At 42.8% G+C, this 22,556-nt stretch overlaps 2 protein-coding genes across 2 annotated transcripts in view; both read right to left on the bottom strand.

Moving 5' to 3' along the window:
• Positions 1–330: 330 nt before the first annotated feature.
• Positions 331–855, bottom strand: Ascl3 (achaete-scute family bHLH transcription factor 3). Its single transcript, XM_055607422.1, has one exon. It carries the CDS (start codon positions 853–855, stop codon positions 331–333), a length of 525 nt encoding a protein of 174 aa, XP_055463397.1.
• Positions 856–8,675: 7,820 nt separating this feature from the next.
• Positions 8,676–22,556, bottom strand: part of Tmem9b (TMEM9 domain family member B) — a 16,766-nt gene continuing 2,885 nt past the window's right edge. Inside the window, exons 3-5 of the mRNA XM_055607470.1 lie at positions 18,298–18,406; positions 15,816–15,950; positions 8,676–9,823 (exon numbers count right to left, since the gene is read on the bottom strand). Of these exons, the coding sequence (XP_055463445.1) occupies positions 9,668–9,823; positions 15,816–15,950; positions 18,298–18,406 (400 nt within the window). The 3' untranslated portion in view covers positions 8,676–9,667. The remainder of the gene's footprint in view (positions 9,824–15,815; positions 15,951–18,297; positions 18,407–22,556) is intronic.

The raw sequence follows: 22,556 nt of genomic DNA, 5'->3' as shown, positions 1-22,556 counted from the left end.
GTGGAGTGATCGCTTAGGACAAAGTGGGTAGCAAGTGCAAGACAAGCGCTTGAGTAATCAGCGTTCAGCCTTTCCATGCTTTGGAGAGAGCCTCCTGCCAAGGCTGTAGAGGGTGGGGTGGGATGCAGAGAACCTGGGGGAACCCTGGGCCTCAGCGAGGCCAGCATGGGATTCTCAGTCTGCCTGAGAGAGTACTGTACACCCGAAATCAAGGCAAGCAGCATTTAATGAAGGCTGGTAGTGAGCTACTGCTGTCTCCTCCTGGAAACCGCGTGTTTGAGAACCCACTGGACACTGCTACAGAAGACACCGTTTTTGGAAGGAGCTGACTCAAATGACTTTCAGAGCAGGCTCCAAGGAGCCACAGCTGGCGGTTCTAGGGTTCCTCTTGGTCTCAGCCTCATCCGGGCACAGCAGAGACTGCAGGTAGCTGATGTACTTGATGGCAGCTCTGAGGGTCTCCACTTTGCTGAGCCGCTTCTCCAGGTAATCGTCCGGCAGGTGCCGCCGCAGCCGGGCGTAGCCTTCGTTCACACACTTGACGCGCTGCCTCTCCCGCTCGTTCCTCTTGCGGATGAAGGTGGGCCCGTAGGCATAGTCGCAGCGCCTATAGTTGGCATAAGGCATAGGGAAGGGGAAGGGGTATGGATCCCCGTAATTGTCCAAGATCAGGGTATCGCTGGGAAAAGGCAACAGAGGCAGCTCATCCATGTAAGGGGGTGGCACCGGGGCCTCAGGGCACAAGTGGACAGTGACCATGGGGTCCAGGTAGAAGGGCCTGGACAGTGGCAAGTGGGCAGACTCGGAGAAGACAGAGAGCCTGTCTGGAGGGCTGGGGTAGTTTCTGGTGTCCATCGCTTCCTCTTTCACCTAGAAATGGAGCCGTGCTTATCAGTTTGGCCAGATTAAAAGAGCAATTTTGATGTGTTTTCTTCAAGAATTATGTCTTACAGACTTCTGCATTGATAGTTACCTTTTTGGACTTATACAACTTGTAATTCCAGTACCCGGAAGGCTGAAGTAGAATGATAGTTGTGAGTTCAAGGGCAGCTTAGTTTACATAGTAAGTTCTCAGGTAACCTAGGATATATAGTAAAACTGTCTCAAAACGTTACCACCACCACGGAAGGAAGGAAGGAAGGAAGGAAGGAAGGAAGGAAGGAAGGAAGGGAGGGAGGGAGGGAGGGAGGGAGGGAGGGAGGGAGGGAGGAAGGAAGATAAAAAGGGAGAGAAAGAGAGGAATCCTTCCTTTTTTTCTTTCCTTTATCATAATTTTTATTACATTTAATTATTACTTTCTCTGTGTCTATCTGCCTGCCTACCCCCCTTCATTTGTGTGTGTGTGTGTGTGTGTGTGTGTGTGTGTGTGTGTGTGTGAGATGCTGGGGGTACTGGACCCAGGGCGCCTTGCACATGATCAGGAAAGTGCGTTGAGCTACATCACCTCTTTGCATTTGTCTGTATAAAGTAGCCTCAGTGGATTTTCCAGGGACGCCGTAGTTAGCAGTCACCTCGGAGGCGGGGAAGGAGTGCTTGTACGTCCTTCCACTGTAAATCCTTCAGTGTGAACCCTGACCTCACCTTGCCCTTGCCCTGTGTCCTCAGGCAGCTGTCTTAAGCTTCTCTGAGCCTCACTTGCCTCCTTTATCCACCTGAGGTCTTGACTATCCTGCAGTGGCTGAAAAGGTTTAAATTTAATAAGTCCAAGCCCCAGAATTAACCGTTTTCTTTTTCCTTACAGATGGACACTTATGGAGCCTCTCTTTCTCTGCACCTCATGGAGAATCAAAACATTGATGACTTCAAAGCATGGTTGCTGAGGTCTGAACATGCCTGTAATGACCAGCAGGGGTGATCTAACCAGGGGCCTCAAACAGCAGAGCACTGAAGTTCTTGGGCCACTTCTCAGGGAGTAATTTTCCAGTGTCTTTGGGAGTCACAGGCTTGGCACACCAAACAAAAAAAAAGAGGCGCGGCAAAAGCGAACCAACTGTTTATAGGCGAGGTTAGATAACGCTGGTGCCGCTCTCTCCGTTTGTTTGTATTTTTGAGACTGGGTCTTGCTGAGTATTTGCTGGCCTGATATTTGTTAGCTAGCTAAGGAGCTTAGGCATGTGCCACCACACCTAACTTGGCACTGGATTCTTTCTACCTGAGCCCAGCAGGAACACTATAGACCTTGCCGGGTGAGAGAAGGGATGGCCTTCAAGACCAGATTCTAGTGAGTTTCCATCTTTGTGAAAAGGCCTGGCTATGGCCTCTGAAAAGATAAGAAACTGGAATCAGAAAGGGCTGCAGGGGCTGAAGGGGTCTAGGGGGCTGTGGGGGAGGGGTAGAGGGCTAGAGGGCAGGTGAAGAAGAGGAAGGGTTGGAAAAAGCCACAGTGGGACCAGCTGGAAAAGGAGTGAATGCCTGGGAAAGTGTGCTAAAGAGGCTAGGGGAGGAGAAGTGATGTAGTGCCAATTAAAAACAAAAACAGAGGATCGGGAAATGGGAGAGTCCAAATTACTGACCAAATGACCCACAATAATTAACATATGACAAGACTCTCTGGAAGACTAAACAGGAGCCAGAATTCTGTCAAAAAGAAAAAAGCTGCTGAGAGAAGAGACTAATTAGGAAATTCCCTAGCTAGGAATTCAAGAGGCTGAGAAAAAAAGGGTAGGTATGACGAAGCCACAGAAGCCACCAATGGGGCCAAAGGATGCGGCTCGGCTAGTAGGTGCTTCCCTGGCATGCATGCAGCCCTGCGTGCCAATCCCAGCACCAAATAAACTAGAAGCTTAAGGTTATTCCAGACTAGCCTGGGGTCCATGAGATCCTGAGTCAAAACAAAACAAAGCAGGCAAATGGGAATGCAGCCTGCACCATTTATTTTTGATAATGGTCTTTTGCCTGCAGCTGACAAGCTAATGAGTGTCCTCATTAGCTTTGACTGTCACCCTAACATGGCCTAGAGTCATCTGAGAGAATGATTGCCTACATCTCATTGGCCTATGGGATATTGGGATATTGGCTATTTTGTTTCTCTTATTTTTATGTATGAGTGCCTGAATGTATGTATGTGCACCACATGTGTGCCTGGTACCCGTAAATGCCAGCAGAAGTGTCAGAGCCTCTGAACTAGAATTACAGGCAGTTATTTGCAAGTGGCCTGGTGTCTTTGCTGGGAACCAAACCCTTTGGTCCTTTGCAAGAGTAGCAAGTGCTTATAACAGCTGGACCATCCCTCCTGTCCCTAGGGTATTGTGTTGGCTCTTAATTGATGTCGGGGTCCTACCCCACTGTGGGTGCACCATTTCTTGGGCAGGTGATCCTGAACTGCAGAAGAAAGCCAGCAAAGCTCGAGTCAGCAAGCTGGAGAGTGAGTCAGCAAACAGGGCCTCTATGGTCTCAGCCTCAAGTTCCTGCTCCCTGGCCCTAGACCTGCTTTCCCTCCATGATGGACCGTGTCAACTGTAAGCTGAAACAAGCTTCTTTCTCCCCTAAGCTGCTTTTGCTAAGTGTTTTCTCACAGCAACAGACAAGAAACCAGAAGTCAGGTTCCTCAAAAGTAAAGCAGATATCCACCTATGCAGAATGTTATCTTGAGCCCTGGTTTTTACCCTGAAGAATAATTTAAATAATACCTTAACTCTTGACCCAGGTGAAATCTGAGTAATTTGTTTACACGACAGGTAAAATTAAGATTTTAGGTTTTAATGAGAGCTTGAATAATTCTTAAAGCATGGCATGTCTGAAGACACACTGATGACAAGGCTTCTCTACTGAACATATCCAAGGAGTCCCCCCATCAGCACAGGAGCCCTGAAGTATGATCGCTCACTTTCCATTACACAAGAGAATTTAACGTAACGTTTAGGGAAATGAAAGCACGCAGCCATGAAGAGGATGAAGACAGGGAGCCTAGGGGAGTCTGGATGGGGGAGCAGAGGGGGGAGTGAGCACATGTTTCAAAAGCAAGCAATGGGTTATTAATGCTACTATTCCAGGCTTCCAAACACACGCATGGTTGACAAACACAGCTACCATGGGAACAGCTCAGGTTTCTCTTAGAGCTCTTCTGGGAAATAAATAATGAGGTCTTACTGTTAAAATCCTAAGAGATTCTTGATGCTCTACTGAGCATTAAAAAAAAAATAATCTAGAATTAAAAAAAAAATAAAAAAGCCACCATTGCACATACAATTGAATTATGGGATGTGTGAGCTAGGGGAAAGCTAGGATGCCTCCTTCCCTCCCTCCTTGGAGTCTACGATAAATTGCTAAGGTTTCTAAGTCAGCAGCAATGCTGGTGCCAAATGCCAGAACCCAAGTTCATCAGATTTCATCACTGGGGCAAGCTGAGCCTTTCGTCATATAGGTCATCATAGATTTCTTAAGGCAATAACATAATCCTATTGATGACAAAATTTATCAGCTATACCTGGAGCTTTTTAAAAAAATCCTAGTCTCCCTATGGGCCACTATGGAGAAGTCTTACCTGTTTTGTAGTTCAAGATGCTGTATTTGGGGCTGAGTCTGACTGAACCTGATTTATAGGTGGTCATTTAGTAAAAATATGCAAAGTAGCTTACAGTTAAACAGAACCGGCTAGCTCTGGTTTAGCTGTTTTTTCTGCCTACTATGGAGCTATGACAGCATCTGACAATCTAAGTTGACAAGTTTGCTTATGAAACTGGACACTTGGGATGGGTTCTTTTATTTAGAGGGTCCTCCCATTCAGCCAGATTATATGGTTTTATATAAAGTTATTTATGAAAAATACAGTAGTCTCATAGTATGCAAATACTGGTCAATATGTTTTTAGAACTGAGAAGGTCCATATGACCTTTGAAGAATGAAGTCTTTTAGAAAGTGCAGTATAGCGACTCAACCCTGAGAGCTGGTGCTTTCATAGCGGCAAATAACTTTCTTTAAAACAAACAAACAAACAAATTAGGAACTGCCACAATGACAGTGCTTAGTTTTATATATGGGGAGAAGTTCTTACTGCTTACTCCCTTCAATCAACAGAAACTGGTGAGTTACAAGTAAAACCTGTTCTATATTATAGTTCAGCATAATTTTGTATCAAAATGTGTTTGAAGAGAGATGGCTTGGTAGGTAAGAGCATTTGCTTCACAAGCATAAGGACCCAAGTTCAAATCTCCCAGAAGATGCATGAAAAGCCAAAGGTGGTTGTACATATACCTGTAACCTCAGTGCCTGGGTGGAGGGCGGTCAGGTGGAGACAAGAAGATCAGTGGGGCTTGCCAGCACCAGACTAGTGCCACAGTCAGTGAGGGACACTGCCTCAGAGGAACAGGGTGCAGACTGATGAAGGGCACCTGACACCCTTCAGATAAATCATACACACACAAGCCTACATGCACAACATGCGTACACACAAGCAAAGATAAAAAGCTGGATCTCTGAAAATGTTTATTAAAATCTGTAGGAAAGGTCTTTACTTTAACAACAACAAAACACCAAATATGTGCCATGTATAATCTTAAACATCTCCAAGATAGTCTTAGAAAATGGCAAAATTTACACTAAGTGCAGGAAAGAAATGTAGTATTTTAAAAGATTTTTACGTTTTAATTTGTGTATCTCTGTGCATTAGTGTGTGGGCATGTGCACCTGAGTGCAGGTGCCTATGGAGGCCAGAAGGTGTCAGATTCCCTGGCGCTGGAGTTACAGGTGGTTGTGAACAACACAATATGGTGCTGGGAACTGAACTGGGGTTTTCTGCAAGCTCAACAAGAGCTCATAATTGCTGGGCCGACTCTCCAGCTTGGGCTGGCTAGTTTACATCAACTTAGTATAAGCTAGAGACACTGGAAAGAAGGGAACCTCAACTGAGGAAATGCCTCCATAAGAGTCGTTGTAAGGCATTTTCTCAACTTATGATTAATAGGGGAGGGCCCAGCCCATTGTGGGTGGTGGTCCTGGGTTCTCTAAGAGAGCCTGAGCATGCCATGAGGAGTAAGCTCGTAAGTAGCACCACTCAATGGCCTGTGATTCAGCTCCTGTCTCTGGTTCCTTCCCCATTTGAGTTCCTGTCCTGACTTCCTTTGATGATAAACAATTATATGGAAATGTAAGCCAAATAAAACCCTTCCTCTCCAACTTGCTTTTGGTCATGGTGTTTCATCATAGCAATAGTAATCCTAACTAAGACAGTGCCCCAACGCTTCTGTGTTATTTTTAATTTTTAACTGAGACTATGTAGCCCTGACTGACCTGGAATTCACTGAGTAGACCATGCTATCCTCAGATTTATGGAAGTCCACCTGCTTCTGCTTACCAAGTACTGGGATTAAAGGTGTACACCACCATGCCTAGCCCAACAATGACATTTTAAAAATCTTGTATTTCCATTAATTCTTGTTCTTCAATTGAAAGATAATTTCACATTTCCCTTTCTGTGTATTCCAGAAGTTACGCTGAATTCTTTTACCATCACAAACTCTGGTTCTTGGGCTGGGAGTGTTGCTCAGCTACTAGAGTACTTGCCTAGCATGCAAGAATCCCTGGGTTTGATCCTCAGCACCACACAAAGCTGAGCATGCTAACACACTCCCATAACCCCAGCATGTGGGAAGCATTAGCAGGAGGATCAAAATTGCCCCATTATCCTCAGCAGTGCATTGAGTTTGAGGGCAGCCTATGGTTTTCTATGAGACCTTTTCAAATCTGGACTCTATCTTCCTCTAGATTAAAATTCAGTGCTAAGTCTTCTTTGATAGACTTAGATGACCAGAATAGCAAATTGCTTTAAAGACATTTTCCAAGACCCAGTTTGGGGTAAAAGCAGCTCTTGGCCTTTGGCCTCTGTATCAACACTGGTCTCTTCAAAGGTAGTTTTTCTGAAGCTGAACAGCATCTCCATACTTCCAGGCTTGGTTTCCTGGCATTAAGTGAGCCACTTGCAAGGAAAGGAGATCCCACTGAGGAAAACAGCCACATGTGGCCAGAGGTTATGTCTTTCTGTGGCAGCTGCAGCCATCTACTCAGGGGCTGTGGGGTTTCCTTGATGGAATACAATGTTTCTTCTGGTTGAAACTGAAGATGATGAGCTTAACTACAAAGAAACAGGGTGAGGGGTGCTTTCTTGGGAAAACTTCACAAGTAGCTGACAATGACTTTGAACTTCTGATCTTCCTAGATACATCTTCCAAGTGCTGAGATTATAGGCATGCACCACCACACCTGATTTATATGCTAAGGACCAGACCTGGAGCTTCATGCATTCCAGACAATCACTCTACCAATTGGGCTACCTCCCCCAGCCATTTTTTCTTAAGTACTTTATGAACATTGGTGCGTGTGTGTCTGTGTGTGTTCATGTGCGGAACTCAGAGGACAACTTGCAAGAGTTGGCTCACTCTGCTAAGTGAATCCCAGGGATTCTCAGGTCATTGGGCTTTGCAGCAAGCACCTTTACCTGCGAGTCACCTCCCTGACCCAGTTGTACTTTTAACTTTCAAATTCTACCCAACCTGTTCTCTGCTTGTACCTAGGAAAGCACCTGGCTTTTACATACTGTAATCTTGAAACCTTGCTGGAATCACTTACTCATTCCAGGTTTTGTTGTTTGGTTTTCTACTTAGAAAGAGAGAGTGTCATCTTTAAACAGTCTCACCATCTCCTCCCACTCTATATACCCCTCCTTTTATTGCACGAGCTAGGACTCCTAAGGTGATTTAAAAAGTGTCACAAGAGGACATCCTTGTCTCTCTGATCTCAAGGGGAAGTAAATATAATTATTACCTAAATATATATATATTTTTCCATTTTTCCCTTCAGATACTGGTTTCATTCTGTAGGCTATGCCATTCTGTAGGCTACTTGAACTCCTGGCAATTCTTCAGCTTTGGTTTCGTAAATGCTGGCCTTACAGAAAAAGTCACTATATCCAGTTTGTAATTCTTTATCTGGTTGGGGAAGTTCCCCTTAGTCCCAGTTTTCCAAGAGTCTTTTGTGTGTACACAAGTCCACACACACGTGGAAATCAGAGGCCACCCTGTGGTGTCAATCCTTACCTTGTTCGAGCCAGGATGCATAAGCCGGGAGAGCTGGCCCACTCACACCACAGCCTGCAGCTTTTTAGGAGGGTGCTGGGGATTTGAACTCAAGTTGTTAGGTTTGTATGGCAAGCATTTTTACACACTGAGCCATCACCTCAGCCTGAGATTTTATTTTTCATCTTTATGAATACAACTTACTATTTAATGTGATTTTGCCAAGAACTTCACAGAATTGGCACTCCTTTATGAATTTTGTTTATATATATATATATATATATATATATATATATATATATATATATATGTCTGTTTTTTCATATATATCACATACATACGTATGTAGGTGGGGGTCTCGTTACACAGCCCAGAATAACTCTGAATTCCAAGCAACTCTCTTTCCTCAGCCTCTTGAGTGCTAGGATTATAGCTATGTACTGCCTAGAATACTGGTTTATGAAGTTTAAGGCCTTCAACTTGTCTGATATGTGTGTGCCTAAGACTACATCAGCTTTCTCTCTGCACCCATAATACGGGGCCAGTGTTTTAGGATGAGGCTGCCTAACATGTTTTCAAACAACAGGGCACCAAATGTCTCTGTGTCACCATGCTTGTCACACAGCACAGGAGGAAGGAGAAAAGGTTGAAGAGCAGACACACTGATAGGGGTTTTGCAAATTATTTTATTGTTACATTCCAAAGAGGATGTAGGAAGAAAAAGAGCCAGTTATCCAATAACTGTTAGACTTCTCAGAGAGAGGCAATCTGAACTCCAGTCCTAGTTCAAAGCTGCCACATTAGTTCAAATAGCAGCCGCTCAGCAGGACAGTAAAGGCTGACCAGTATGTGTTTGTCATTCATCCAGGGAGGCTTGGGCTTAAGAGAAAATGTCTTTATTCTAAATATTCAAGTCCTTAGAGATACTAGAAGAAGATGAGGAAGACCACACACTGAGACTGTGTTTAGTTACCAGAGTAAACTAGCAAATGGCCAGTTTGTTCTAGGACATGTTGCGTCAGACACCACAGTGCACGAAACAAGTCTGCACTTCGTGAGGAGCCGCCAGGCAGCTCAGCTCCAACTTCCCATGGAATGCAGCCACGGGCCAACCAGAACCCTAGGTAATGTAGTCAGTGCAGAAGTCACGTGGGAGGCCAGCACACTGATGAGCCATCTACACTGGAAATATTAACACGTTTGAAGTAGAAGGCCTGGCGTATTTACAAGTTTGTCTAATAAAGTGACTCGAGAGAAACTATTCAAGCACTCCCAAGACTTCCATTTATTTTCCCACCACAAAAAACCAGAAGCAAAAACACACCTGAAAATTTTCTTGAAAACCAAGTTAGAACTGTGTGGTGAGAAAGAGAGAGCTTGTTCCAGGCACAGGACTTCAAGATAACTCACAGGCAGCTTAATTAGTAAAAGTCACAAGTAGGAAAAGATTTACTGGCTGACTTGGAACTGTGTGCTTTAAAAACGTCTCTATTAATACATTAACAAGAAAAATACCAAGCATGGGGTTTGCTTCCAATTCTGAGTCTTCCTCCATCCAACAAGGATTTGTAAAAACAACGGGCATTAAAACCCATGGACACCAGCCACTTCCTCCCAGTTGCCGTGTTTTTTCTAGTCACCTTGATTCCAACTCCCAGTTAGCTGAGGACGACATGTCGGTCAAAGACAGACTTTCGCTGCTCCTGAACCTGAAGCTTCCAGCGCTGCTGAGCATACTCCACCTTGTTTAGAACGTTGGCACGGCTTCGAGAGCGGGCCAGCACATCGTGGGCATTTGCAAAAGGCTGATGATCCTGAAAGTCAGTGTGGAAGGTGTTAGAGATGGCAGGATCAGCATTAAACATGTAAGAACAAACAGCCTGTGAGCAGACCTTGGGACTGGTGTTCCCACTCTTTACCAATCAGAAGAGGGCAAACTCAGCTACAGAAACAGAGGATTCCAGGAACAGGGGCAGTAAGGGGCATGTGAGAAATCCATTCATAGGTCACAATCCAAAGGCATTTTCCTTAAGGAGCAGAAACTAAGACAAGGACAATGGTCATTTGCCTTACAGAGAAGTTTTCCATAGTTAGTGGGAGAAAATATTCTCCCACTATTTTCTTGGGCCAGTGAAATGGCTCAGCAGGTAAAGGCCTTTGACACCAAGCCTGATGTTTGATCCCTGAGCCCACACAAAGGAAAGAGAGAGCCGACTTCTGCAAGTTGTCCTCTGACCTTCAAATACCTTGAGGTATGCATGTGCCCACATTCCCACCCCTGCCCCCCTCATAAACTAATTAATTAATGGAATTAAACTTTTTGAAGGGGCTAGTGAAATGGATTAGCAGTTCAGAATGCTTGCTACTCCTCCAGAAGACCTTAGCAGTTCAGAATGCTTGCTACTCCTCCAGAAGACCTTACAGGGGTGTTCCCAGCACCCCTGTAAGGCAGCTCACAGTTGCCTGGACTCCAGATGCAAGGGATCGGACACCCTTGTCTGGCCTCTGAGGCATCTGCAAAAATGTGCATATACGACACACAAAACTTTTTAAATCTTTTTAAAAATGTTAGCCATTTTTTTGTACTATTCTTTCCCTTGAAATATGGTCTTGCTATGTCACCCAGACTAGCCTGCAACACTGTAATGGTCCAGACTGACCCCTGACTAGTGGTCCTCCAACCTCCTGCTCCCAAGAGCTAAAAGGCATAACCACCCATGCCGCTTAAGAAAGCCTGTTTTCACATTACTATCTCCATTACAGATATGTAGGACTTTCCTCTGTACTGATCAGTATTTCATAGCTCATCTGTGGCAGAAGGGAGCTCCGTCTTTTTATTTCCCAATTTCCATTATGTCAGAACTGTTAACATTTCAGCCGAGGGCCCCTAGAGCAGGCAGAAGCTCTCAGGGCCATGTCTTGGCCGGTCTTGAGGTCCTCTGGGCCCTCAACATGCACCATGAGCTGTTTTCCAATACTTTCTGGTTTTCCTTCTTCCCACTGCAGTGAGACAGAGCTCAGGTGCTTTAGTTCCTTCTATTATCAAGCAGCATGAGGATTGGCTTACTTCAGCATGTCTAATCAACAGAAATATCTTTCATTACAGAGTGCTCCATGGCTTCCATGTTAACTGCTATCTTAGGAAAGAGGCTAGTGAAGGTTATCCAGGTTTGTGTACAGAGCCAGGTTCTCCTGTCAACATAAACTAATGCAACGGCATGTTTGTAGTTGCTACACAGGAAACCATCTCACTAATCTGCCTATGGATGTGATGTCAACACAGCTGCCTACATGACAAACAGCTTCAATTGTAATTTACTGTTTTTGTTTTGCCTTTTCCTTGAGTTTTTTCCTCAACCCTATGTCAGCAAAGTTTCTAAATGTTCCAACAAAGGCCCGGCCTTTTAAACTAGGTTTGCCTACAGGAGAGAAGCAACATCATTCTAATGCATGTAGGCAGCTGGGACTGGGGCAGGAGTGGACATGGCGTGGAAAGCTATGCATAGCCACCTGACTCCATTACAACTGTCACTACTGGGCTTTTACCTGGTCATGTTTCTACAGCAAGACATTTCTTCTATGTTTATATATCCCAAGAATTCTTCCTTTTTATTTAAAGATTTATTTATTTGTTATATGTAGGTCTTTCCTGCATGTATGTCTGTGCACCATGTTGATTCCTGGTGTCCATTTAAGGCAGAAGAGAATGTCAGACCACCTGAGTCTGGAGTTAAAAATGGTTGTGGGCCATCATGTGGGTATGGGGAATAGAACCCATGTCCTCTGCAAAAGTATCAGTGCTCTTCACTGCTGAGCCATCTCTCCAGCCTTTTTAAATGTTAAAATATTGATTTATTATTGTGTGTGAGTTTGCATGTCAAAGGGCAACTGTGGAGTCCACTCTCTCTTCGCCTCTGGGTTTGAGTTCTGGGAAATGCATTAGGCTGCTGAGCTCGCTCCTGTAGTAAGTGCTATTACCCACTGAGCCATCTTTCTAATTATGTGTATGTGGGTAGATGTGTGCATATGAGCGCAGGTGTCCACAGAGGCCAGAAGAGGATGTTAGATCCTCTAGAGCTGGAGTTACAGTTGATTGTGAGCCACTGAACTCCGGTCCTTGGCAAGAATAGTGGGTGCTTTTAACTGCTGAGCCCACCACAAAGACTTTTCTAAAAGAAGTCTTTGTCTTCTGTATCAAAATGTCCTCCAGTTTTTATTTAACTTAGGCAATGTCTTCTGCAAATCTCATCACTTGTTTTTAACTCTACAAATGAAAATAATAAAGGTAATGCCATGAATCTAAGATGCTTCACAGATACAGAAGGAAAGAGGAAGGAGGAGGAAGGCTAGCTGGGTATGGTGGCACACAGCTATAATCCTAGAGCTTGGCAGGACTGCTGCAGGGCTGAGGCCAGCCTGGTATAGAGAGTTCTAGGTTAGCCAGGGCTACAAGCAAGCCCCTATTGAGATGCAGAGACATTGAGAAGGATAGTAGGGGAGAAGGAGGGAGGAAAAGGATTAAAAAGAAAAAAAAAAAAAAAAAAAAAGGAAAGTAGAAGGCTAAAGTAGCATTACTTGATTTCCAATAAGGAAACAAGCTGGTCCAAGGTCATTTAACAAATTAGCACAAACACTAACACTTGTATGCCTAACCCTAAATTGGTGCCGTACCTTCCAGCACACCAAAACCAAATTATTTTGGGTAGATTACTATGGGAAAATGGTGCATCAGTGATTTTGTATATAAAATATTACTACCATTGGTTTATTTGGACAGAAACAATACTGACAAGAAGGAAGGCTTTGTCAGAGCCTCTCAGTCACACAGTCCTGTCATCTACCCCTCAAGGAAGCGAGTAAAAAAAAAAAATGAGGAAAAAAAATCTTAAGGAACAAACTCAAATGACTAAACAAACCAGTTAATCCTTTCGGTCTGCTATCCACCTAGAGAACAAGATTGGACTAGCTGCTCAGACACTGGGAGAATGCAAATGGGGATTTTCACTTTCATAAGTTTGTTCTTTTTACACCTGATAAAATTACAATGAATACAAAGCATGCTTTAGTGGAATGTTTAGATAATAGTGACTGTGTGTCCCAGATATATGATATGACAAATACTACCATTGTTTGATGTGAACCTCTCGACTGATTGTACTCCTTTATTTGGCCTAAAATGTAATACAAGTGGTGAAAAAAATTTAAATGTCTTAACAATAAACCTTTAAAAAGTATATACTAAAGAAGCTAAACAGTTCATAGAAACTGAATTTTAACTTCTGTTTGTACAGTTAAACTCACAGCTTTGGTTGGAAAACCTTTCTCTGCCTAGAATCAGTTTGACAATATCAGAGTCAGCTGGGACTCTTAGTGACAATATTCTCCAATAGTCAAATATGTAGGCTGAATTAATCACTGATAGGCAAAGTGGTTACTAAGCATATGAGCCCATCAATCAATGTCACCCGGCATATTCACACCTACACATTTTTTCACCAATTTACGTTCTGCATGTATTTTATTAACATTGCCTCTGAGAGAGCAGCAGGTAATTAATGCTGTAAGGATCTATGAGTCAGCATAAGCTTTTGTGCTAGGAGTGAAAACACTGTGAGGCCTTCAATAAACATTTTATACCAGTAGTTCTCAAGTGGTGGTGATTCTGTCCCCCCTGCCAGGTTTCTTAAAGACAAGGCTTCTCCACAACAAAGGATAATCTAACCCTAGTATCTATAGAGTCAGAGTTGAGAATATATAAATGGAAATTACCATGGAAACAGTGTTTGAGATTCTACTGCTTCTGAGATACAACTTCTCTCTAGGCATTAATCCTACCTACTATGTCTGTTTTATGTGGATTGTGTTTAAGATTTGTTGTTTTTAATTATGAGTATGTGTGTGCATGTGCCTGCACAGACTGGAGGCCAGAGGCAACGGAGACCCTGAAGCTGGATTTACCGGCAGTTGTGAGCTATTTGATGTAGGTGCTGGGACTAAAATTCAAATCATCTGCAAAGCAGTATGTGTCCTTAACCACTAAGCTATCTCTTTAGCGCTTTGGGGTTTTTTGTTTATTTTGTATTGAGACATGTTTTCAGGTTGCCTAGGCTGTCACTGAACTCACCATGTGACCAAGAATGACCTTTAACTTCTAGTCATCTGCTCCTAAATCTTGGCATCACAGGTATGCACCACCACATGCAGCCTGTCTGTGCCTGTTCTGTATTTATTTTATTTTATTTATTTATTTATTTATTTATTTATTTATTTATTTTTGAGACAGGGTTTCTTTATGTAGCTTGACTGTCCTAGTCTTACTTTATAGACCAGGCTGGCCTTGAACTCACAGAAATCCACCTGCCTCTGCCTCTGCCTCTGCAAGTGCTGGGATTAAAGGCCTGCGCCACCACTCCCCAGCTAAAAACCTTGATGGTTGTCAGCAAGCTTACCCCAGGCTTGGCTTTTACAATTGACTCTTAAAATTACAATGAATTTTATCTGCTTTTAGGAATGTAGTCCAATAAAATGGAAAGAAAAAGATCATTCTAAATAGTAATTATATACGATAAGAAAGTAGTGGAATATTCAGAAATATCCTACATATATTGATAGAATTAATAATCAATTCTCTAAACTATACTAACCGTATGGATTATGTCAACTCCTAGGCATTTTTACATGTGTTATCTGGGTGTAGCTACATGAATGTCTGTGTGTGTACACATGTGTGTCAGTGCATATGCACATGTGCGTGCAGGCCTGAGGCTGACCCTTGGGGGCTTTCTCTGCTGCTCTCCTTATTTACTGAGGCAGGTTCTCTCACTTTAACCCAGAGCTCCTGGTGTGATTAGTGTCGTTAGGCAGCTGGCTCGTGGATACGCTGTCTCCACCTTGTGTATGCTGGAATCACAAGTAGGCCACTTGCCCACACAGTGTGAGAGTTCGGAGGATCCAAACTCTGCCCTCACACTTGCACAGCAAGCGATTTATTCCCCAAGCTGTCTTCCTAGTCCCTTCTAGACACTTTGAATGAAGTAATATTAAAACAAAAAAAAGAGACCACTATACAGTTTACACACTGGTTATAACAATCATAAGGGTTTTGAAGATAGAAAAATCTCTAGAGTGATGGCTAAATTTTTTCTAAAATTAAAAAATCAGTGTTTTTAAGCAAGAAGATAAAAAATATAAAACAGAAATTATTGAAACACAAACAAGAAAAGAATGTCAATGCTTTCATTTTCCCCTTTCATTCAAGCATGCTTGCCTTTTTTTTCCTTTTCCTTCCTTCCTTTTTTCCTTTCTCTCTCCTTCCTTCCTTCCTTCCTTGCTTCCTTCCTTTCTTTCTTTTTGAGCCAGGACCTTACTATTTAGCACTAGTTGCCCTGGGACTCACTATTTGGACTAAGCTGGCCTCCACCTTATAGAGATCCTCACCACTACATTCCAAGTGCTGGATTAAAGATATGAGCCACTACACCCAGCCACCTGCTTGCCTTCTAAAGCATCAGGTGCTAGAGGCAAAATGTTTTGCAGGAGCCTGAGTTAAAAAGCTAACCCAGATGTTTTCCTCAGTACAACAGTGCAGGTTCCTATGTAAGCCCTAACCAAGGACCATCCGGTCAAACAACTACATCTACAGCTTGTTAGCACCATTTCTTTCCAGAAAGAGACTCAAGTTAGAACTCACTTCAGTGTCTCAATGGGGAGCTGCACTAACATGAAAACATCTACCTAGGGCCATTTTCACCACACAGATGAGGGTAGAGCCTGGCAATGAGCAGCTACCACAGCGCCAGAACTTACCCCAATGTCATCATCACTCTGCAACAGCTGTGAGTGTCCAAAGAGGCGCCTCTTCAGGATGGGCTCAATTAAGGTAAGATATACCATGTATAGAAGTAGAAGGCCCAAAATAGAGAGATAAATTATAATGGTAACCTAAAGGACAAGGAAAAAAAGTCACAACTCTATTCCAGCCAAGAAGTCAAAGTTTGTTTGGTAACAGTGACTTCGTGGTGAAGACATCTGCTCAGTGCATAGGATTTGTGTACCAAGCAGAGTCCAACAGAAGATGCAAACTGAATCCAACAGAACAGGAGAAGAGGGAACACAGCTTTGCTTCTGATCTTTTGCAGGTCCACTGTGGCCTGCACAGAAGCTTCTTCCTTCAGCTGAGCACGGCGTCTACGCTCAGCAGTGTCACTGCCAAAACAACCTACAGGACCCAGCTGGAACTGTGATTCAGGTGGATCTCAGCAGAACATCCCTTCAGATGGACGGAGGTCAGCAAACCTTTGGCAAGGCAGTGATTTTTGTGGGGATAGTAATTTGTGTGCTGCCAAAGGTGTAACACTCACTCAGTTGGCTATAATAAAACATAAAACACCAACCTTTGGCAAAGGCATGGAGAGGTGGAACCATCACACAATGCTGGCAAAATGGTGCAACCACTTTGGAAAATTGTCTGGTCACCTCTTAAACAAACAAATGTTCTATTCTGAGGGATTTTTCCAAGAGAAAAACAAACACATATCCATACAAAGACACTTATGGCAGTATTATTTATAATTTAAATATGGAAACAATATAAATATTCATGAACTGAGAAGCAGTCATATAATGGAATACTATTTAGCAATAACATGAAATGAAGTCTGGTGCACACTACAACTCAGACAAAGTAAAGAATCACAAAGGGTGACATACGACTTTACCTACATGAAATATTAAAATGTGTACAGGCAGAAAGTGACAATTTGGGACCAGGGACAGAAATGTTTAAAAACAGAAGTTTAAGACAGACACTGTTTTAATTTACTAAATTATATACTTAAAAGCAGGAGAATTTTAGGGTATACAAATTATATATTTAAAATTCTGTTAAAAAGCATATGAGTTGGAGCTGTAGTTCAGTGGTCAAACATTGTCCTGTTAAGTGTGAGACCCTGGGCTCCACAAAAAAAGGGCACTGGGGAGATGGTTCAATGGCTAAGAGCACTAGCTGCTGCTGGAAGACCCAGGTTTTGTTCCTGGCACCCACACAGAGAATTATAACTGTCTATAACTTTAATTCCCAGGGTCTGATGCCCTCTTCTGACCTCTATGAACATCAGGCATGCAAAACATCCATATATATAAAAGAATAAAATAGTAATAATTTAGGGGATTTGAGAGATAGCTCAAAAGCTTAGTGCACTTGTTGCTCTTTATAGATGAGCAGGTTCAATTCCCAGCACCCAAATGTTGGCTGCCAACCATCCATAGCTCCAGCTCCAGAGGATCTGATGCCCTCTTCTGACATCTGTAGGCATCAGCCATGTACACAATGCATAAACATACATGCAAGCAAAACTCTCATGCATAAAACAAAAACCAATCAGCCTTTTACAAAACTGATGGAAAGAGAAAGGGCAGGGAAAAAGAGAAAAGAACATCACAACCCCAAGGCATGGTGAGATTTCGACTCAGAAGTGATGCCCTACATTCTTTCTGAGGCCTTTTTCTTTTTTTGAGATAGGGTCTCTCTACATAGCACTCTCTGTCCTGAAACTTTCTATGTAGACCAGGCTAGCCTCGAACTCACAGAGATCTGCCTGCTTCTGCCTCCTGATTATGAGGCCTTTTCCATTTGAGGAATGGAATGGGAAGCCAAAAATCTTAATACAAACAAAGAAACCTGAGAACAACCATTTGACACCATAATAAAGTAACTGAGCTCATTAGAGATCTGACGGTGATGAGTTAGCCACATCCCATTTCCTTCGGGAATAGAAGACCTAAAGTTATACTTCTACAATAGTGACTAAACACATCATTCAGTCAAAGGGTTGGAGGACAGGGGGAAAGACAGCTTGAAAATGGCTCAGAGGTTAAGAGCACTGGCTGTTCTTCCAAAGGTCCTGACTTCAATTCCCAGCAACCACATGGTTGTGCATAGCCATCTATAATGGGATCTGATGCCCTCTTCTGGCCTGCAGGCCTACAAGCAGGCAGAACACTGTATACAAAATAAAAAACAAATCTTTAAAAAAAAAATGTTGTCTCATTGACCTTTAGCATACATGGTCCCGAGAGAAACTACGATACATTTCCAGAATACAGAATATGATAATCAAACATAGCACATTCAGAGCCATATAACTTGTCTGTTTATCCTAACTAATCCAGAAAGCAAAAGCAGATCCACTGTTACTTTTAGGGGAGTTCAAATGTTTCTGTCTTTGCTGGAGAGTGTGTTTGAGTGTGTGTACATGCATTCGTGTACGTGCACATGCTCATGTTTCACCTTGATCGTGACAGAGCTTCTTTCTTCATATTTGCATTCACATCGCAGACAGTATGCTTCTACATCAGGGCCCCGCACAGGCATCGGCTCCACAACATGAAGGCAATCACTGAAAAGGCAAGGGTAAAACACTGCAGAGACCGGGCTTCGTAGCCTCCCGTCTGTGATCAAAACTTTTCCCGAAACCCAGAATGGTCATTGAGCTTACCCAAAGAAATGGAATGACTAATCAATAAATCAAAGTGAAATAATTTCCTCTCCTAGTATTAGCATTTCGGTAAGATTTAATAACATCGAAAGCCAAAGACACTATAAGACGCCAAAAGGCAATGGCTGACTCTGTTATTAACAGTTTCAGATGCCCTAGAAAAATCCCAAACTATATATATATAAACTACTTGCCAAAAACAAGTCTTATTTAGACTTGCCCAGTTACCAAGCAAAGCTCCTTTAGATGCTCTAAAGTGACACAAGGCACTGTTTAAATATTATCTCTTGTAAGTTAATCACATCTTTATTTTCATTTGTGCGAGTGTGGTGCACGTGCGTGCATGTGTGTGTGTCTGTATGTGTGTAGGTACACACATGCTAAGACCAGAGCAGAATGTCAAATATCCTGCTCTATCCTGCTGCACCTTACTCCCTTGAGACAAGGTCTCTGCCTGAAACTGGGGCCAGGCCGGCAGCTGGCAAGCCCCTGAGATTCCCCTGCCTCTGCTCCCTACACCTCTGGAGTGACAGGCATACATGGCCACACCTGGCTTTTTATATGAGTGCTGGAGATTCCGGCTCAGGTCCTCATCTACAGCAAGCATTCTTACCCATTAAGACATTCCCCCTGTCCCAGTTAACTATTTTTATATTATAATCTCATCATCATTTTGGTTTTTCATCACAAGGTTTCTCTGTGTATCTCTAGTTATCTTAGAACTCATTTATAGATCAGGCTGGCCTGTAATTCAAGAGATCTGCCTGCCACTGCCTCTTGAGTGTTGGGATTAAAGGTGTTTGTCACCACACTCAACTCCCAATTAACATTATTTTTAATTGCCACAATGTAGCATTTAATGAAAGGGTTCATTATGAAATGTTGAAAAGTGGACCCCTAAAGCCACAGTGAGAAAAATTCCATTCTTGAGCCAATTATGCTGGCACATGCTTTTAATCCCAGCACTTGGGAGAAGATAGAGACAGGTGGATCTCTGTGAGTTCCAGGACAGCCTGATCTACAGAGCAAGTTCCAGGACAGGCAGGGGCTGGAGAGATAGCTCCAGCAGTTAAGAGTGTTTAATGTTCTTGTAGAGGACCTGGCTTTGGTTACCAGCATTGCTATCAGGCAGCTCACAACCACCTATAATTCCAGTTTCAGGAGATCTGATGCCCTTTGACCTCCAAGGACACCTGCATGAATGAGGTACACATAAACACATGTAGGCACACATATATACATATAAATTAATTTTTTTTAAGTATTGTAAATGAAGTATACAAAAATAAAAGAGATAGCCAGGCATGGAGGTACATGCCTTTAATCCCAGCACTCAGGAGTCAGAGGCAATTGGATCTCTGTAAATTCAAAGCCATCCTGGTCTACAGAGTGAGATCAGGACAGCCAGGGCTTGTTACACAGAGAAACCATGTTTCTAAAAAACTAAGAGAGAGAGAGAGAGATGGTTTATTTAAAAAAAAAAAAAGCAATACTATCCAAAATGTTTTCTCAGAATCTGTCATTTGTAAAAAATGATTACTTTCCACATTGCAATTAAGTACATGAGGTGTGTGCTCAATGCTTCAGACAAATACTTTACCCACTGCTCGGTCTCTTCAGCCTTTACTTCCATTTTAGTTTGTCTTCTTTAGTCATCTATGGCTGCCTCAAGAATGCTACACTACAACATCATCCTATTTTATCCCAGCCACTCAGTGTTCTGAGAGGATTCCTCATTTGACCTACCAAAATGCACCTTTTCATGTTTTGTTGCCTCTGAACTATATAGCATTAGAAACAAAACTCAAAATGGTATAAAATGGTATAAGTGATTAAAAATTTAATTATCTATAATAAGTAATTTAATTTAAACAAAAGCTGGACATGTTGATGTACACCTATAATCCCAGCACTTGGAAGGCTGAGGCAGGAGGATTCAGAGTTCCAGGTAGGCCTGGACTACACAGTGAGACCTTGTTTCAAAACAGGAAGGAAGAAAGTAGGGAAGGAAGGAAGAAAAGAAGGAAGGAAGGGAGGGAGGGAGGAGGAAGGAAGGAAGGAAGGAGAGAAAGAGAGAAGGAAAGAAGGAAAGAAAGAAAGAAAGAAAGAAAGAAAGAAAGAAAGAAAGAAAGAAAGAAAGAAAGAAAGAAAGAGGCAGAAGGAGAAGAGAGAGGGAAGGAGAAGAAAAGGCTGTACAGGGCTTGAAACAGCAGGAAGGTTGCTGGAAACAAAAACAAGCCAAGATGTGGCTCAACTACTCTTAGCAACTAGGAAACACCTCCACCTAGTGCTCGAGGGAAGAATCAGCTTTGAGCCAGATCCCAAAGAGAGTACTACTCTAACTTTCCTTGTTTTTAATCAGCTATTCCAAGTCAATGAAGAATTTTTAAAGCTAACAACTGGACAAAACAAGGAGCTCAGAGAACAGAAGGGTTTGTTTTTGGTTTTTCAAATAGGGCTTCTCTGTGTAATAGCCCTGGCTGCCCTGGAGCTCCCTCTGTAGACCAGGCTGGAATTGAACTCACAGAGATCCGCCTGACTCTGCCCCGAGTGCCGGGGTTAAAGATGTGTACCACTATCACTAGGCTGAGAACAGAGGTTAAAGTGTATTTAGGGTCTTGAAGATGCAGATACCGGGGTCCGCAGGGAACCATAGCATCCTAGTCTAACATAACCTTCCATCTTTCTGAAGTTAAAAATTCCCACTGTCAGCCAGGCATGGTGGCACACGCCTATATTTCTAGCACTCTGGGAGGCAAAGGCAGGTGGATCACTGTGAGTTCGTAGCCAGGTCTACAAAGCGAGTCCAGGACAGCCAGGGCTACACAGAGAAACCCTGTCTCAAAACAAATAAACAAACAAAATAAATTCCCATTGTCAATTGGGACCATATATCAGCAAAAGACTTACAAGCAAGGGAAAGTAGGAGAAGGAAAATCCCAATAAATCTTGTTCTCAAATATTTTCAAAGAAAACTATTTATTTTCAAGGCTCCTAATTTAAATGTATAACCAAGGATGAAAATGTGGCCCTGTCTCACACAGAATAACAACAACAACAAATCAATGTTAAACACTTGAAAAGTGAATTCTGTTGCCACTGCACTAATACATATCATATTTTGTTACCGATAAGAAAACAAACTGATTATCCATGCTCAACAGTCTTGGGAAATGACAGACATAACTTAAAGATATACGTGAGGGCTGGGGATACTGCGCAGGGGAGAACAACTGCCAGCACTCACAAGGCCCTGATCTCCAGAACAAAGCGAATTTGAGCTTGCATGTATTATATAAGGTAATACAAAACTCTCGAGAAATACACCCCAGTCACTTTATAATACATAAATACTGTAAAATGGAACACAGACGTTCACAAGATCACAAGGACACACCAAACAGACTGAATCTAAAAGCATATGGTAGGAAGAATAAACAATGGCACCAGAGAAAATAAATGTGCTTAAAGTCAATTTGGAAACTTGTGATGAAATAAATTTAATCTTGCTTTCTGGTTGCTGCTAACTACAGAGCTGTGAAGTCAGGCACACACTAAAGTACTTATCATTTGGAGCTATTCCCAGCAGCCTTCCACTATGACATCACAGTCCCACTGGGGGAAGGACATCCATCCTGCTCTATAACCTGCCACTTCCTGTTCAAGGCACATACAGAAAAACCTGCCATTCAAGAACTTAAAGCCAGCTTGGTGAACAAAACACATGCCAGGCTGCTTTGGGCTACATAGTCAGATCCTGTCTCAAAACAAAAATTAAAAACAAAACCTAAACCAAAGCAACCCCCTACCCTCAGCAAAAACTGTATGACTGAAGCCAGATGGTGATGGCACATACCTTTAATCTCAGGGCACAGCGGCAGAGGCAGGTGGATCTCTAGACCAACCTGGTCTACAGAGCAAGTTCCAGGACAGCCAGGGCTATACAGAAAAATCCTGTCTCAGAAAAAAAAAATTAAAATAAAACCTTTTAAAAACTGTATGAGTTTTCTGGCCTCCACAGACATACCTGTCTACATGGACACACAGAGTT

The sequence above is a fragment of the Psammomys obesus genome, unplaced genomic scaffold (assembly GCF_907164565.1).
Source record: "Psammomys obesus unplaced genomic scaffold, mPsaObe1.curated_primary_1811, whole genome shotgun sequence".
Lineage (NCBI taxonomy): Eukaryota > Metazoa > Chordata > Mammalia > Rodentia > Muridae > Psammomys > Psammomys obesus.
The sequence above is the reverse complement of the archived record's forward strand: the minus strand, read 5'-3'. Positions and strand labels throughout refer to the sequence as shown.